The sequence below is a fragment of the Pleuronectes platessa genome, chromosome 14 (assembly GCF_947347685.1).
Source record: "Pleuronectes platessa chromosome 14, fPlePla1.1, whole genome shotgun sequence".
Lineage (NCBI taxonomy): Eukaryota > Metazoa > Chordata > Actinopteri > Pleuronectiformes > Pleuronectidae > Pleuronectes > Pleuronectes platessa.
Window position 1 is genome coordinate 10,161,627 of NC_070639.1, and position 16,723 is coordinate 10,178,349.

Consider the following 16,723-nt stretch of genomic DNA (forward strand, 5'->3'; position numbering starts at 1 on the left):
CCCCCACTCCTTCTTCTGCCCCTTGGTCTCTCTCTCTCCCGCTCGCTCTTATAGAGTGGACGCTAGTGCCCTCTGATAATAACACCATCTACCACTCTACTCCTCTGTCCCTTGCCTGCTTGCGTGTATTGACTGCTGCTGGATTAAAAGGTGAGATAGTGGTCACTCACTGCTGACAGATGCTGACTGGAAATCTAAGAATAGAACCTGATAATGAGCTGGGAACAAAGCTGGTCGGGTATAGGACAGACTGTGCTATCATGGCCCACTACATGCACACTTTATGCAAGAATCAGTGTCCTGTCCTCTGTATTTGGTCAGTAGTTTTAGAGGGCCTTAAAATAAATAGTTATAACACATGATTAGTTACTTCAGGATGTGAATCCTAAGAACCCCCCCTATCTGTGGAAACTAACTTTTAAAAGATGAAGCCTTTCTCATTTTAAATGCTTCTTGAGTCTGACCTGTTAGGACACAACGTAGTGTCCTTCTTGTAGCCCGCCATATCCATATCGTTTTGCAGGGTTTGATTACTGGGACAGTAACATTTTGGCCATGAAATTTGAAATATTTGACTTAAAAAATTGTCAAAAACTTACTAATTAAAAAGTTGTTTGTGCAGCAAAATATGGGGTGAAATCTCATCAGTGACACAATAATTGGATATCTCAGAATATCTAATTTTAACACTTAAATAATCCCAGCTCTCCATAGTGTTTGAATAAAGATGCTCAACACAAGGTTTATGCAGTGCAAATTGATACCTGCTTGTTGAAGCCCAGGGCTCGCAGGGCTTGTATGACTGCTGCGAAGCGTTCCCTGCTCTGGGTAGAGGCTTTAGCTACTGGAGGGCTCTCCCCTGGAAATCCTCCACTAAGATACCTGAAGTAAAGACAGAAAGCTGAGGCAACAAGGACCAAGCCTTCAAACAAATACAGAAGAAGCATGTGAGGCCTTGTGCTAAGGTGAGTGAAAAGTGACATGTGCACAGGTTTGACAGAAGAGACCTACAACCAAAAGATTTATGAAATATATTTGTGCAGGACTATATTTAGTCTGTCATATTGTGGAGAGGCGAAGAGCATTATTAATCTGCAGGACTAGATTACACAAACAGAGCAAAGATATACGGACACAGAATAGGTTGGTATGATGCCAGAGGGTCTACTGCGCTTCTTAAGCTCCATTCAGGATTGATGGATTATTGGATTCTTGGTACAGTAGCAGAATAAAAATCATATATCAGCAGACAAGCACATTTGTATGAATTAGGACACAAACACACACAAGGCTGTACATTCCTAGATGCATGAAGAGAAATTGATTAAAAAGTACATTGATTGTATCTGTACCTTTCACACTATCCTTGATGTTATCAAATATGAGGGTACTAAATTGGATTCTGCAGCTTCTGCTCTTCATGTGAAAAGTGAGGTTTCTGATTATTTTTAGAGTCCAAACACATGATTAAACTGAGGTGCTCCTGATGACAAAATGACCAGCTCTAACCAATACACTTCTTTCATTAATGATTTTAGGAACTAGTGACATGCATGTGGCACCTGACAGCAACATACCTATGAGCCAGGACATTGTTGAGGTAAAGTGTGCTCTTCTCCTCAGGGGACAGGCCTTCAGCCATCAGATAGAAGATGTTGAAGTTGTGCTGGTGTGGAGCCGGCTGGACCAGACGAGACTTCTCCAACATGTACGTGTACACACGGGCTTTAACACCAAAGAAGACGCAGACTTCAATAACAGAAGGTGCAAATGCAAGTCTTCAGCAGTGTTAACTCTAATTGTCAGCCCTGAGCATTACATTTGTGTCCAATGTTCAACATCAAGGGCTCTCTGATCAAATTCACTGAGGTAATTTAAGGTCAGCATGGTTGTAAAAATGGAACGCTGGTACAAAACATAAGACTGTGCTTCCCCCTGCTGGTGATAACATAGCATTGCACCTGATTCAAAACTAAAACTACACCTTTACTCTATCTGAGCCTGAGTAAAACTATGAATGTTATATGGTTTATATTCACAGCCACTACACAATAATCATAAAGTTAGGGATCCTCACTTGGCTAACAATATATAATTGCTTTCAAATAATCTGAAATAAATGGGATAAAATATCTACAGAAACTATAGATTTTCTGTATATAAAAAACATAACAAAACTATGATGAGTCAAATTTGAGAATTAATTACAATGTTGGGACACCCTTAACTTTCCATTCTTCTCCTGTCTCTCATGTGGAATAAAATTATCTCTAAAGTGGCTACAGGGAGAATATAGACTGCTTTACATTTTGCACACTTTATTTTGATGTACATTTAAATCCAGATGGTTAAAAATGCCATTTTGATCATCTGCAAGTGAAGACATGTTTTTAGAAACTTATAAATCAAAATAAAACTAAAACTAATTAATCAGCCCCTTCATGCAGGACTTTGTAGATTCCCTTTTGGTAACATTTAAAATTTCAGGTCTTTTAAGTATAATTCTTCAACTTTTGAACACCTGGTTTTGTGCAGGTTATCCCACTTCCCCTTGCACATCCTTTTAAGGTGTCTGACCTGCCATCTTCAAGTCTCTCTTCAGATCTTGATCTATGGTGTGTAAATCTGGGATTTGGTTGGACCATTCAAGGACTGTCACCCTTGTCCCAAAGCCATTCCTGCATGGTCTTGGCTTCAGCTTCATGTTGTTGTCATGCTGAACGGGAAACTATTTCCTCAGTCTCAGGTCGTGGGCACATTTTGGCCTCATTCTATCACTCATTTCTAACCAGTCTTGTTGTTTCCGCTGCTCAGAATTACCCGTTGGCTTGATGCTGCAACCACCATGATTCACCACAGAAATCGCTGGGTGATGAGGAGTTACAATTTTTGTCTCATCGCACACCCGAGAATCTGTCTCCTTAGACTCACAAAGTCACTTGAACAGCATTTCGGTGAAAAAAAACTAAAAACATATATTTGATTTGTCATAACAGATTATTGAGTGCAAATTGATTGGCAATTTTATATATTTTAATCTAGAACACACTAAAATGTGCAGTCAGTAAAGGAGTAAGAACACTTTCTGGTAAGCCACTGAACATGCTTGTAACTAGTTCACTGCTGCAGTGACAGAAATGTAGTTTACCTCTGAGCGGTGTCCTCCTCTTGTCACAGTATTGAATGGTCAACAACTTGATAAAGCGGCTTGAGCTGATGTTCCTTTGGGTTTTTGCATGACCAAAGGCCTCCAGAATACAGTTCACCTGTGTATCATGTCAAAGCAAAAGAAAACTTAACAGCGTTTATGACATATTTTAGAACAGAATAGATATTTTCTCTGTTTTTATATTAATCAATTTATCTTTAGTATCTCTTACAAAGGTTTCCACAGATTTGAACAAAATTCGTTGTACTCCCATTCCACTTTTTACCACTAGATGTCAATATGCATCCATAATCTTGGTTCTCTGTGTTAATTCTGTCCCAGGATGATCAGAGAATGAGCTGACCCAGATATCGAAGACATAACGATGACTTCATCAGAAAACAGCACTTGTGTTTCCAGGCTATAAACTGATTTTTTACCCAACTGACAGCCTGAGTGCAGAGCAGGTGAATCATGTGTTAAGCACCAACAATGAATGCAAGAAGAGGCAGTGACAAAAGTGCTGCCCTAGATTACAGATTAATCTTTTCTTTCTTTCCATTTTTCAGATACAGACAGAGGAAGGACACTAAACTCTAAGCCCTTGTTGTCTCTCCAAACATTTCATGCTTATTATCGATTCTAACAAAATGAATCGAGTCCTACTTTGTTATTCTTTGCACTCCACAATCAATTCTCTCACTATTGGCTGAAAGGAAGTAAAAAAAAATGACCTCCCATCTCAGAATATCTCTGAACCTTCGCTGCAGAGAAAATTGTTCTGTCATAAAGAGCCAGCATCACAGAGATAGATATTTATAATGATGCAATCAAACATCAGAGTTGGTGTGAGTGTTAAAATTATGTGTATGACAAATAATCAGCTATTGACCAGTAAGGAGTAGACCCCAAGCGATAGCTCATAATGTGCTGTGCTAATCCATACATCTATTGTTCCCCCTACTACAGCAACGAGAAACAGCAGAGTGCTATATGGCTCTTTCATAGCAGGGGTAATATGAGGGAAGGAACAATAAGCACAAGAGGATGTAAGATTCAGCCAGTACCCCGTTTTGAAGAGCATAAAAAATGCTCATTCATTGGGTACCACATAGCATAGAAACAAATTTAATGAATAATACAATAACAGTATTCTCTAGCACTTTGCCTCTTATGCAAAGTCGAAGTAAAGAAACAAGGTCATAATAAAGGATTCAAAACTCGTTGCCCAGGACTCTGCAGTTACATCACATGTTCTTCATCCATATAAGCCTCCAGGAAAACCCAGCTGAAGACTGCTTGAAGTGTCAAATAGAAGAGTATCCTACACACAGACAGGTCTGGACTTACGTGTCTCATTCTGGGATCCAGTGCAAAGCCTTTGGCGCTGGAGCGGGCTGTCAGGTGTCTCACTATGTGTTTGCATGCCTCTGATTTTCCAGATCCACTTTCACCACTAAAGACACAAAGACATAAAAATGTAATTGATATTTAAGGCATTGTTACATGTCTTAATATTGCACTCTTTATACTGCTGAGATGAGAACACTTAAGTTGTACCATATTGTATAATATAATATACACATTTTGGGGGGCTATGCTGATATCAGGTATTACAAAAATCCCGGAGTTTTAATTAAGTGACAGAACTTCAATTAAAAACATAAACGTTATTTCTTTTGCATAAAATGTGAACCTAAATTCACATTATGTTCTGCATTGTTTATTTGTTTATTGTGTAAAATAAAAAGTTTTATATCAGTAAATATCTGGAAACAATCTGATACTGATATATTGATTGATATCATCGGCCAACCAATATACAGTTTGGCTCTAATCTGATTCCATATGATATAAAAAAAGAAAGAAATAAACTACTTATATCTTGATACGTGCTTTTCGTTCAAAATAAAGACACATTTCATTAAAAGCATTAAAGGAAATCAAAAATCATGCAACTTCGTGTGTTCCACTGCTGTGTGTGTCTCAGAAGAATAGGTGTGATGCTTTAGTCATCAGGGTGTTTCCTACACGTCACCTCAGTGACATGTTTCCACCCTCCTGACATGATGCCTTCAGAGACTCTTTACACTAAACCTCCAATATGTGTCTCTTTGCAACACTAAAACTAACGTTTCTCTGTTGACCTGCAATTTCCACATGCTGCTACTGCCACAAATGATCTGACACTGGAGGCCTGTTTTTAATTTGGCATGGAGTGGATATTAAACCTGACATAGGGTAACTCTACAGTACACGCTCTGACACTTACCGTCATGCAGAGAGCTGAGACCGTCATAGTAGCACCAAGCAGATGGCTTCAGAAGGTCAGAAGCCCTTGCTAATGACGGCACTGTGCTGTGGTACCCTGTTTGTCTGTGAGTATGTGTGTTGCTATATCTCTTACTAATGGCCCTGCTGAGTGCGCAGTCTACAGGCCTTTTCACTGTCTTTTCATTTAACAGTTTTTATTAGATTTCAAGGGCATTTTGTTAGCGCACGAGCCTCTTGGGATCCATGGCTGCTGATTGCCTCTTTACGTGCAGGAGCTTGTGTGTATGTGTGTTCTTCAACGTGTGTGTGTGTGTGTGTGTGTGTGTGTGTGTGTGTGTGTGTGTGTGTGTGTGTGTGTGTGTGTGAGGAGACACAGAGTTAAACAGAAAGCTTGAATGGAAGAGAAATAGGAAAAGTAGTGATAAGTATAGTTGGGAAAGAATCAAAGAAACCAGAGTGGGTGTACGTGCAAAAGCACTGTACAATGTCCATGAATGCCTGTATGTTTGTGTGTGATTGTGTGTTTGAGTGAGATGGATAGCCCGTGGCCAGGGCACGTTAACTCTCTGCCAGATTGGTTATAACTCAGCGGGAATGTCACTGGAGAGCCGGAACGGGATTTAATTGCAATCAGGGAGTTATCTCGGTCCAGCCAAGGACAAAGAGCAAGACGCTGTGATGCTCCGAGCAAACATTCATCTCCATGTGAACACTACACACGTCTGCAGCTCGGCTCAGAGTGTGAGCGATTAATCTCTCAGGGAGCGTTTAACAGGTGTGTGGACAAACCAGGGGGCAAACTGAAGTAGTTAACTGTTTTGTCTCAGCATCCCAAAGCACAAAGTTCAGGGGGGGGTACCTTAAGATGAAACACTGCGGGCGTCTCTCCTGCAGCATCATGTGGTAAGCTCTCTCTGCTGAGGAGAAGATGTGAGGGGGCAAAGAGGAGCAGAGACGACCTGTGGAGCTCAGGTACAACTGACTCACCTGAGGGAGAGAGAGAGTAGTAGACACAGTCAATTAAGACATTGGATTACAACCTTACGTAACACGGATACAAACATGGGCTGAGTAACAGACGGTTAGGTTACAACCTAACAGTGAAACCATGCTGCATATCACTTTACATCCCTGTGTCAAGTGATTCCTTGTTCACCAAGGAGTTTGATTTGCTTCAAAAATATTGCTTTTTAAAATAGTGAAACTTCAATATGTTGCACAATGCATGCCTTAAATAAGGACAGTCAAATAAGGTATGCATAAGGCCAGCAGAGACGGTTTATCATACTGAACTGTGAGCTATATGTGCTGTTAACACCTCTGTCTCTAACCAGGCCAGCAGGTGTGTACCAGTGCTGGTCGTGGCTTTAGAAAAGTGAAGATGGATGGGCTGTGGACCACCAGACCAGAGGGGGTGACAGACGGCCAGCAGATCACACATGTTATGACATATGCCCTCCTGAGTCTGGCTCCTCCCTGCTCGTCCACACAGCCTCTCTCTCAGTTGGGTTTAGATGCCTGGAGTGAATCCAGACACAGGCAGGAATAGGACAACCAAAGGGGGGGGGGGGGGGGGGGGGGGCTTCAATGTGTCATGGCAATACAAGACATCTACTCCTCCATTCAACACCTTCTGGACCAAGATGGGCACACTCCAGACTGGCATTAGTTCTGCTATTTCAAACATGACAAATCTAATATTCAAAATAATGTGAAACACGTGAATTTGTTTAAAGAATCAGTGACTCTCTGTCATCAACTGTCTACGGGGTGTTTGTTGGAGGTGTTTAATATAATGCTTTTCATCTTCAGTGATCATGTTCTCTTCATAGAGGACAGGTAGTGTAATGAACTCTATGTGACTCTGAGCGTGAGTGTGTGTGTGTGTGTCTACCTAAACTGGATCCTTCTATTTCCTGGCTGATGCAGAGTCAGCCTTATGCTGTGTATCACTGACAGGAAAGCTGCATTATTTATCAACCACAAGGTCCATTTCATCTGTTCACATCCTGCTTATTATACAGCAAACACTCCTTGACAGTATGATTTTCCATGTACAATGCATAACCTTTTACAGTGTAAACGCGCATAATTTAGAAAGACATATTTAAACCTGCAAATTCAACACTAGGTTAGCTCAGCACTGCATAATACTTTAAAGCTGTGTTAAGAAAAGGTAGTTAAAAATACATGCTTACCAAAGTGGAATAGATGGGCAGCTCTTTATTTGGATTGACCAGCAGAAGGATGTGTCCAATGAACGTCTGCAAAAGAGCACAAAAACACACGAGTTGTCTTTAACTCAGGAACTGTTGAAAAATAAGAAGTTCAGCCTACTTCCTAAAATATTTATCTTCTGGATGTGATGTGAGGATTAACTCCTTTCCCAATTCCGGTAGAGGAGTTTATCTCTCTGTTTTTTCCTCTGGTGCGTCATGTTCAACGTCAAAAATGACCCAAAAACGGAGAACCCCTCCCAACTTGCTGTCTCGCCAAATCAACGCATTCACTTTGGTCTCTCGTTTCCATGAATGCAGATCGGTACTGGATCTTAAAAGACCCATGTGTTCTGCTTAGTCATTTGCCCCAGGAGTGAGTTTCGATTGCATCCATCCCCATTGCAGACAAAAGAGTTGAGTTGAATTTTGTATTCTAAATGGGCTTATGTTAACACAGACTTAAAACAAAGATACTATCCAACTCTTTCCTTATCATCGGTGGTGCTGCACATCTCTATTACCTTCAGAATGGTTTACATACAGGTCGGGAAGGGACTCCTAGTGATAACCTCCGTAATGACCTTTTTCCTAAACAGACAACAGACCTGCCCTCCCACACAGACCTACAGGCACTTTATATAAAAATAACCCACTCGCAATTTCTGACCCTTTCCATTAAACTGCTAACACTGTTTCTTACAAATAGTCCTGGGGGCTATTTGAAAGCTAACACTGTCCCTTGGGAAAGTGCAGGCGTTGCTAACATTCTGTAACATGCTGCTCTGTCCTTAGGCCCTGGCTCAAGGTTAATGAATTATTCTGCTTGCAGACACAAACAGAAATACTCCCAACTTTCCAACTATTTTGTTATTTAACTGGGTAAACTTGGGTACAATGGAAAGCCACTTTTTCCCAGACTAACTCTTTCATTTAATCTCATGACATGCTTGTCAGTAATCCAGCCTTCATCACTGTCTTCTCTCATATCCATCCCCAGTTTCTTGCTGCTCTCCTCGGGGGTTTCGTGGAGCACTGGTCCCTCTACCCTGGCAGAAGGCAGCAGATCACTCATCAAAAGCACGTCCCTGACCACCATGCTGGGAACATATGGAGCGTTCACTGCCTTTGTCCACTCACCGTTTCTTTCCTTTACCAGATCTGCTTCGTTTACCTTTTTAATAAGTTGTTACGATATTCTACATTAGATATAGAAACAAGAACGATAAGAAGGGATGATATGAAGTTACTTAAAGTCAGGCCATCATCAGTTTACCTGGTTTTGTTTACTTTTATCTTTGACATAACGAACTAGAGTATAATGCATTACTTTGTCCTGTCCACCTGCATGACCAAGGAATTATATCAGATCAGGCGTCCTTTTCTTTCTTTTCAGCACTTCTTCCAAAGGGACTTTACTTCTATATAAATAAATGAATTAATCTGAACCGTGGTTGTTTCTTTTTTTTCAGCCACCACTCTTCTTTCTTTTAATGTCCTCCCTTTGTGTGTGCCCCCTGCTGTGGCTAACCCGAATGTCTGTCGCCCATCTGGGTTTCCATAAAAACAGTCTATTACTGCCTGTTCACAAAGGAGCTCACCGGATAGCTCCATATTGATCTAGTTCCAGTCTCTATGGAGTCTGAGTCCCGATGGAAAATGATGGGCCACAGTTTTAAAGGAAAGCAGAATATGCCAGGAATATAAAAATGGCCAATTGTTTGAGCTGAAGGTATTTTTCTCCTGAATATCGGAATAGATCTATCTTTAAAAGTGATCTAAAATGTATTGATTTTGCAATTGTCACCAGTCTAAGTATGTGTATCTGAGTGTGAGTGCATGTGTCTGCTCATGAAAAAACCTGGTGTGCAGACTAGGGATGGTAAGATTTACAGATTTGCATCATTGCACAAGAAAATAATTTCACAGTTACATTGACCCGATAAAAAAGAAAAAACACAATATACTTTTTAGGAGGAAGTCTTAACTTGGAATCATTAAAATCTGATTTATACGATAAACATTGATCAAAAGGCCCTATGGCTTTATCATTTAAAAATGTGACCATTAATATTGAATCTTTAAATAATTGCATTCCTGTAAACACATTGTCATGCAGGAGGAAGAGCTACAACTCACTACACTGAAATGTGACAAATCAAAAGTTTGGTGACACCTTTCCAAGGGAAATGGACGATTCGAATCCTTTGCATCCTTAAATTGGTCAACTGTTAAATGTGTAAGATGTTGTAAAAGTGGAACTGGAGAAAAGAACAGGAGAGAAGGACTGTAGGGCCTTACATAAATTTGATCATTGCCGAAGCGCTTCTGCATCTCATAGAGCAGGCTGCTGTCAGTCAGCTCACTGAGTGAGGCCAAGTCATCATTAGGGGCCGGAGGCATCAGCTTGACCTGAAGAAAAATACAATGCAAACTTTAAAACGAACATGCAATAATAAATTGACAAAAACACAAATGTAAACAAAACGTGAAATTTCTTGTTACTTGTATAACCAGCCTGGCTTATCAATGTCCTTGTTATCTAACTGTTTATTGGGATGCCGGAGCTGAAAGAAAGTAGGTACCTGTTCCAGTTTGCTGCCTCCAGAGCTAAAGGGGCCATCTAGGCAATTATCCTGGGACTGCTGTCCGCACAGCGTTCCACCTGCCTCTCTGAACATGGCAGATTTCTCAAGCAGACTGTCCCGCTTAGAGATAGAGAGACCCAAGGGGTTCCTATATATAAAGTGGATAGTCAAGGATACGGAAAAAACAGCAGGTAGAAGGAAAGGAAGAAGGTTTGGGGAAAAGTTGTGAATGATAGACTGTTAACCCACAGGTTTTTGACAGGTGTGGTGAGGTCGTGTGATCCCCCATCGTAGCGTTGGTCTGTGGGGGGTAGAGGAGCGGAGGGGTCCTTCAGTCTCTGCAGCCAGCTCTCCTCTGCGTTCAGAAGCATGTCAGCTATAGGCTTTGATGCAGCGATGCCTGGAGACGGGAAAACATAGTTTAGGCTAATCAGAGTACTGGTTTCATTTGAAATAAAGCACAAGAAATATAGAATATAGAATGTGATTCAATTAATAAAACAAGATCATTATACTATGCTGTGAAACAACCAGGAACATTTGTCTTTTCTATTTGTCTGCCATGTCAACACTCGCACTCGCAATCCGTGTGGACGAGCCAGTGCTGGTGCAGACCCCACTGTTGATCAATCCATCTGTGCTTAAGAGGAAGGGGGGGGGGGGGGGGGGGTAAAGATCCTCCCTGTCTGTAATGAGGTTTAACAGGACTCCAGGGAGGGGAATGGCTTCATCCTGTCTTTTTATTTCCTGGAGACTGACAACCCCCCAGACCCCCATATCTTGCCTTGTCTTTCTTTCGTCATGTGGCTGCAGAAAGAGAGGGGTGTGTGGTTCCATTCGGAAAGGGGGGTGTTGTGAGTCTCTAGGGGCTTGTCTTGCATCTTTTCTAAGCCTTCATGCTGGACGGGACTATTGATTAGGCTGGAGCGAGGCAGTCAGAGAAGTGTGATGAAGACATCGGGAGAACTGGTGGGAGGCAGCTATGATAGTATAGACGGATGCTCTCTATGACGCATCTCATTACTCACACACAATTACAATGAAACCTATAGTGGCTTGGTTTTGTTAGGGCTTGAGACAAAGGGGATTTCCACCCCTGCTAGGTCCATGTATATTAATAGGAGGACGGGAATTGAGAAATTACTTATCAAGATCATTAGACCATGGCATACAGTTTCTACTTCTACAATATTCTAATTACATCTAATAAAAATATGTTGACTTACCCTAACACACCCACAGAGAGAATACGTATTGTTCTGAGAAGCTGAGGGTGGATTGTTGTCTTTCAGTAAACTTACATATAGAAATGCCAACTCACACTTAAAGGTCCCGTGTGTACTTCAGTGTTTCTCTTCAAAATGCAGTCCACTTAGAGTCTCCAATTTTAGAATTGTAGCCTTATCTAAACACTAAACTTTTACAGAGAAACATGTACTCTGACATTAATGTTGTCATTTAAAATTTTTTTAGACTTTCGTGCATGTCTGAAAGCTTTGGAGTCACATTTTAGTCGCATCAGATTCCTTCAGAGTGAATAAAATATGTGTGGAAATCCTGCCACTTTCAATTTACCTTTACAGATAGTCTTACAGAGGGAGAAAAAAACAAAAGTAGATAAAGAGATAAAAACATTATCACTGCACAAGCGGCCATCGTTTTCCAGATGACAGATGTATTTCTGCTATTTGGATATCATTATTTATTCATGTCCTTCCTGATATTTGTTGTCTACCAGTCAAAACAGGAACCTCTTAATCAGACATCCGTAAACACACATCTCCCTGCGAAATGAATTGGTGCAAATTAGCTTAATTTAGCCCTCCCCTGTTAGTCTTATATGCTTTCATTATTAAAGAAAATACATTACACCATTATGCCCACTAGCAAATGAATCCAACCAGCCCCTTATGATCCCTGCTAACACCCACATTTAGCAAATCCCAATGTGTATACAGGCAAGAGCAAGGAGTTAATGTTTCCATTCATTAAGAAATTAGTTTTTTCTAGGAGATAAACTCAGATGTGCACAGATAGGCTCATCAGAGACTGATTATGAGGGAGTCTCATTCACTGTGCGCGCTGTGTGCGTGGGTATGAGTGTGAGTTTATGAGCTTGTTTCATATCACCAAAGTGATTATTAATGCATTTTGCAAAGGCTCAGCTCAAGTCAAAATCCATTTTTCTTTGCTTCATTACTTCCTCATCTCTAAAACACCCTTTCTCGTTTCGACTGCAATATTTGTGTGTGTGTGTGCAACTGTGTATATTTGTGTGGATGTGTAAATGTGTTACCTGAGGGCTTGTCTTGGTTGCAGTTCAACAGAGTCGGGTTCGCCCCGTGTCTCAGGAGCTGGCTAACGATGCTTGTCTGTAAGTGATGGAAGAAACACCCAGATCCATTTTTTCAGATCCGAGAAAAATTCAAACATTTCCAATGCACTATTAACCAAACACTAAAAACAGTTAACAGCAGAATTGTGATGTTTTTTTGAATATCATTCTTTTAAAAGTCAGAGGAGTTAAGGTGGTTAAACCTGTGTGTATTGCTACAGTGCAGGTGTAGATACAGTATATGATGTAAGATAGACTGTCAACCTGACCTAGAATGCCCACACTAAGCAGATAACATATACAGTGTATAACAGATATGAAAGGGCTACACAAGTGTTACCCCAGACTGAGGAGATCCTTTAACAATGGGCCCATCTTCCATCAAACATCACAGTCAAAGACCCCTGTAGTCACCCAGTCTCAATTCTGCACACGGTGACATGTGATGGCTGTCACCCCTGTCTTCTATTGTTCTCTCAGTTTGTCCTCGTCTCACACAGGCTACATTCTGACTTTTGCTCCTTTCCCTCTCATTACTCCTTCATTTTCTCGTCTTTTTGCTCCGCCTCTTTCACCAACCCACTCTGCCTCTGTAGATTTACATCTGTATTGAATCCAAGAAGTGTAGTGCACAGCGTGATTTGTGAGTGCTGATCTGTGATGGGTTGACATATCTGAAGGGTCTTCTACATCATTTTTTGTTATAATGTAAGATTGATGGCATGACTCAGTTGAGTTATCTCAGCAGCTCAATAAATATGAATGCATAATTTCAAATGAATTTTGTTCGTTATGGGGAGTACTTCTACTTAAATGTTGTCTGTAGCTCCGGAGGATATTTTCACGTTATCTCAGATTATCATAGCTGGGAATGTAGGTTCCAAAGACTATAAATCAGGTTATTTTCTGTTTTAATACAACCTCTGAGTAGTTTATGGAAGTTCAACGAAGAAAATATCAGTACTTTACCATTAGGCACAGAGCTGGGCAATAAATCCCCAAATTATATCAAGACAACATTTTCATATCAGTCAATATCCACAATTATCTTTATCAATTAAACTTTTCTTTATAAGCAGAGAATGACACCTGATGAACAGCAAAACATCTCAAACAGATCAATGTGTTGTACCTCCTCACTTACATAATGTATAAGCATGATGTCGTCAAATATTGGACTTTAGCTACATTGCCATTGATACAAATTATATTGTCATAATAAATGATACTGTTTTATATCCGAGCTCTAAGTCACAGTTCAAACAGTTCAGGAAGTAGCAGAGTGTCTTTGTTCCACAGCAGAGTGATAAGACATTGTTTGCAGGACGGAGGAACTTGACACACATTCAGCGGACTGGCTGACCCATACTGACAGCTGTTCACTCATGAGTCTACAGCATCTCTACTGCCCCCTTTCAGCTGCACTCACACCCTATAAATACTGACACCACGTCAGTAGCACCACACGATCTGAAGTATTTAATGAGTCCAACTTTACGCGGGGACCAAGAAAAGGTCATCATAACACAGGGATCGCTGGGTTCAAAGTGACCTCACCTAACCAAAGTAACTGAAGCTAATGTAGATTTATTTTGTGAGGAACTTTAGTAAATTTCCTTTAACAATATTTGTCAGACGTGAAAATTAATCCTGGGATTAAAATTAAAGTGCTTTAAAATATGTTACTGTTTTACTAATCTTGTGGTTGCTCTATTGCCACAGCTTCCATGTGTACCTTCACTCTTTGAATTGACTGAATTAATCCGATCCCTGAAGTGTTTAATTTGAACACCCGGTCACTTCTGTTTGAAAATCCAGCAGAGCACTATTTAAAAAGTCTTTCCTCGGGAGACCACATCTTAAAAACCACTAACTCAAACAAGGGAAGCCGAGAGTCGGGGTCTAGCTTATCTCGAGAGCAAGCAGGGAAGCTTAATTAGCTGCAGTAATAGGGTCATACATCTTCTTAAAGGGTCAGCATAGTACGTGTGCCACGCTGCAGAAGGTGTCTTTGGGTTTAGTGTACCGGCTAGTGTGCCAGTTGCCAGCCAACAGCTTGCTTCTGCCTCATAGCAGCAAATGCATTTTAATTAAGGGTACAAGTGATTTACTTGGCTGAATACATGTGCACATCTTGAACCCCTAATATCCTGTGTAACTGACGTGTCATTGTCAGAGTAGTTATACGGGAAGGGTGGCAGGAGGTGAGTGTTAGGAGGACTCATGGAGTAGTTGGTATGCAGGAGGCAAAGCACTGGTACCAGAAAAGAGTTGATGGCTGTGGTGATTTAGCACTGCAAGGGAAGCCTAATCGATTCTACAATCCTCTAAACTGCCACTCTTAAGTCAAATGCACTTACATTTTATAGACACTCACACACATAAACACAAGAACACACACACAGTCACACAGAGTCATATACAGAGTAATTGCATAGGCACAATGTCTGAAAAGCAAGAAAGGCGCCATGAGGAAGTTATAAGGGGAGTGCTGTCTGTTCTACTGATTAACTATCATCTGATCGACTAATAACTGGATGAAGGGATTGTGTAAGGAAAAATAAAGAAAGGAACAGATTTGTATGAATGAAATAGAGATAGGCTGTGAGGTAATATAAGGGAATAAATCATTTTTAAACACATAAAAGATGAATGAACCAAAGGAGTGTCTCTAAATACCAAATGAATAAATTCCTCCTCTCGGCAGAAAAGCACACAGCCCAGAAATGTAATTAAATATCCAGTTGGGTCAGCAAGTTCTGAACGTGATCACTTCCCATCCCTCATAGTTGGACGACTTCCAAACCACCAGCTCCCATCACTCCAACAACACACCTCCCCCCTTCTGGAAATCAATCTCCTTCCCTCTAAGAGAGACCATTACATTGCTCATCTAAAATGCTGTAACAGATGAATATGTAGTGCTAGTGTGTGCCAACAGTTTGACTATTTCAGATCAATACGTCCAAAAAGAGCAGTTTATCAGAGTGTGTGCAGGATATCTTGGGGCAAGTTGCTCTGAGGAGCAATCCATCAATAATTTTCTCATTATTTAACTAATGACTGCAATCACATTGGATCAATACAGCTAGATGAGTTGAAATGAGGGGACTATGCATCATTAAATCCTAAAAACATTCTGAGCTGTGATGTACCTGTCCATATTTAGCAGCCAGGTGAAGAGGGGTCCAAAAGTTGTCGTCAGCAGGATGGGGGTCCGCTCCACTCCCCAGCAGCACAGACACCACCTCTCTGTAACCACTGGCACATGCTATGTGGAGCTGTAGAGAGAGAGAGGAAGCACACATTTGGAAGGAAATGTAAGCAGGCACCCATCATTAATTGGTGATATATGCATATGTTGCATCTGGCCTGAAAGAGTCTAGAGAATAGAACAAACAGAAGACAGAAGGCGAGAGAGACAAACAAGGTCAACTGAGGAATACACAAGACCTTACTCACCAGAGTGACCCCCTCTTTGTTGGGCTGGCTGAGGCTAACGCCTGTGGCTACAAGCTGTCTAACATCAGACAACATGGTATTGGGTCTCTGTGTCTTCATGGTATGCATGGAGGACACATCCACACCTATGAAAAAAAACCAGTTAGCATGATAATGCTTCAATATGCCCTTAGTTGTTACACAGAAAAGAATAGTCAGAAGGTGTGGGTGATACTATGATACTATATATATATATATATATATATATATATACTATAAATAAGTTAAAAAGCACTATTAACGTGTCATTCATTTAATCTGTACAAAACATGTCAAGTTGACTTGGAAGAAGTTACATTGAGGAGCAAGGATTCCCTAGATTCTACAGAAGTAGTGCAGTGTCCGTAGAGCACTAACTGATGTTTAACAGGAAACACCATCATGCAAAATACCAAAGCCACACACGTGAGGTACGCAGCCATGGATCCGATGACACTTGAATACAAATCAGAAGGTCATCCTACACTCGAACAAAGCCCCAATCTCTAAAGGCCATTGTAGCTTTTCTTGTGGGCCGACAGAGATCTAAAAGGGCATCTCAATCAAGAGCTATGCACTGCTCCACAGTCACATTAATACCATGGACCTGATTTCAGTTGCTGTAATTGATTATCAATCAATCTTTATTTCACTGGGATGAGCTCTGGGCCAATAACTAATG

General features: G+C 40.8%; 1 protein-coding gene across 1 annotated transcript in view; it reads right to left on the bottom strand.

Annotated features, from left to right (window-relative positions):
* myo16 (myosin XVI) overlaps window positions 1-16,723 on the bottom strand; it is a 79,595-nt gene that overhangs the window by 39,785 nt on the left and 23,087 nt on the right. Inside the window, exons 6-17 of the mRNA XM_053439400.1 lie at window positions 16,024-16,148; window positions 15,717-15,842; window positions 12,523-12,598; window positions 10,476-10,626; window positions 10,224-10,374; window positions 9,940-10,050; window positions 7,621-7,686; window positions 6,282-6,409; window positions 4,499-4,604; window positions 3,149-3,266; window positions 1,578-1,725; window positions 765-882 (exon numbers count right to left, since the gene is read on the bottom strand). Coding sequence (XP_053295375.1) covers window positions 765-882; window positions 1,578-1,725; window positions 3,149-3,266; window positions 4,499-4,604; window positions 6,282-6,409; window positions 7,621-7,686; window positions 9,940-10,050; window positions 10,224-10,374; window positions 10,476-10,626; window positions 12,523-12,598; window positions 15,717-15,842; window positions 16,024-16,148 — 1,424 coding nt within the window. The remainder of the gene's footprint in view (window positions 1-764; window positions 883-1,577; window positions 1,726-3,148; window positions 3,267-4,498; window positions 4,605-6,281; window positions 6,410-7,620; window positions 7,687-9,939; window positions 10,051-10,223; window positions 10,375-10,475; window positions 10,627-12,522; window positions 12,599-15,716; window positions 15,843-16,023; window positions 16,149-16,723) is intronic.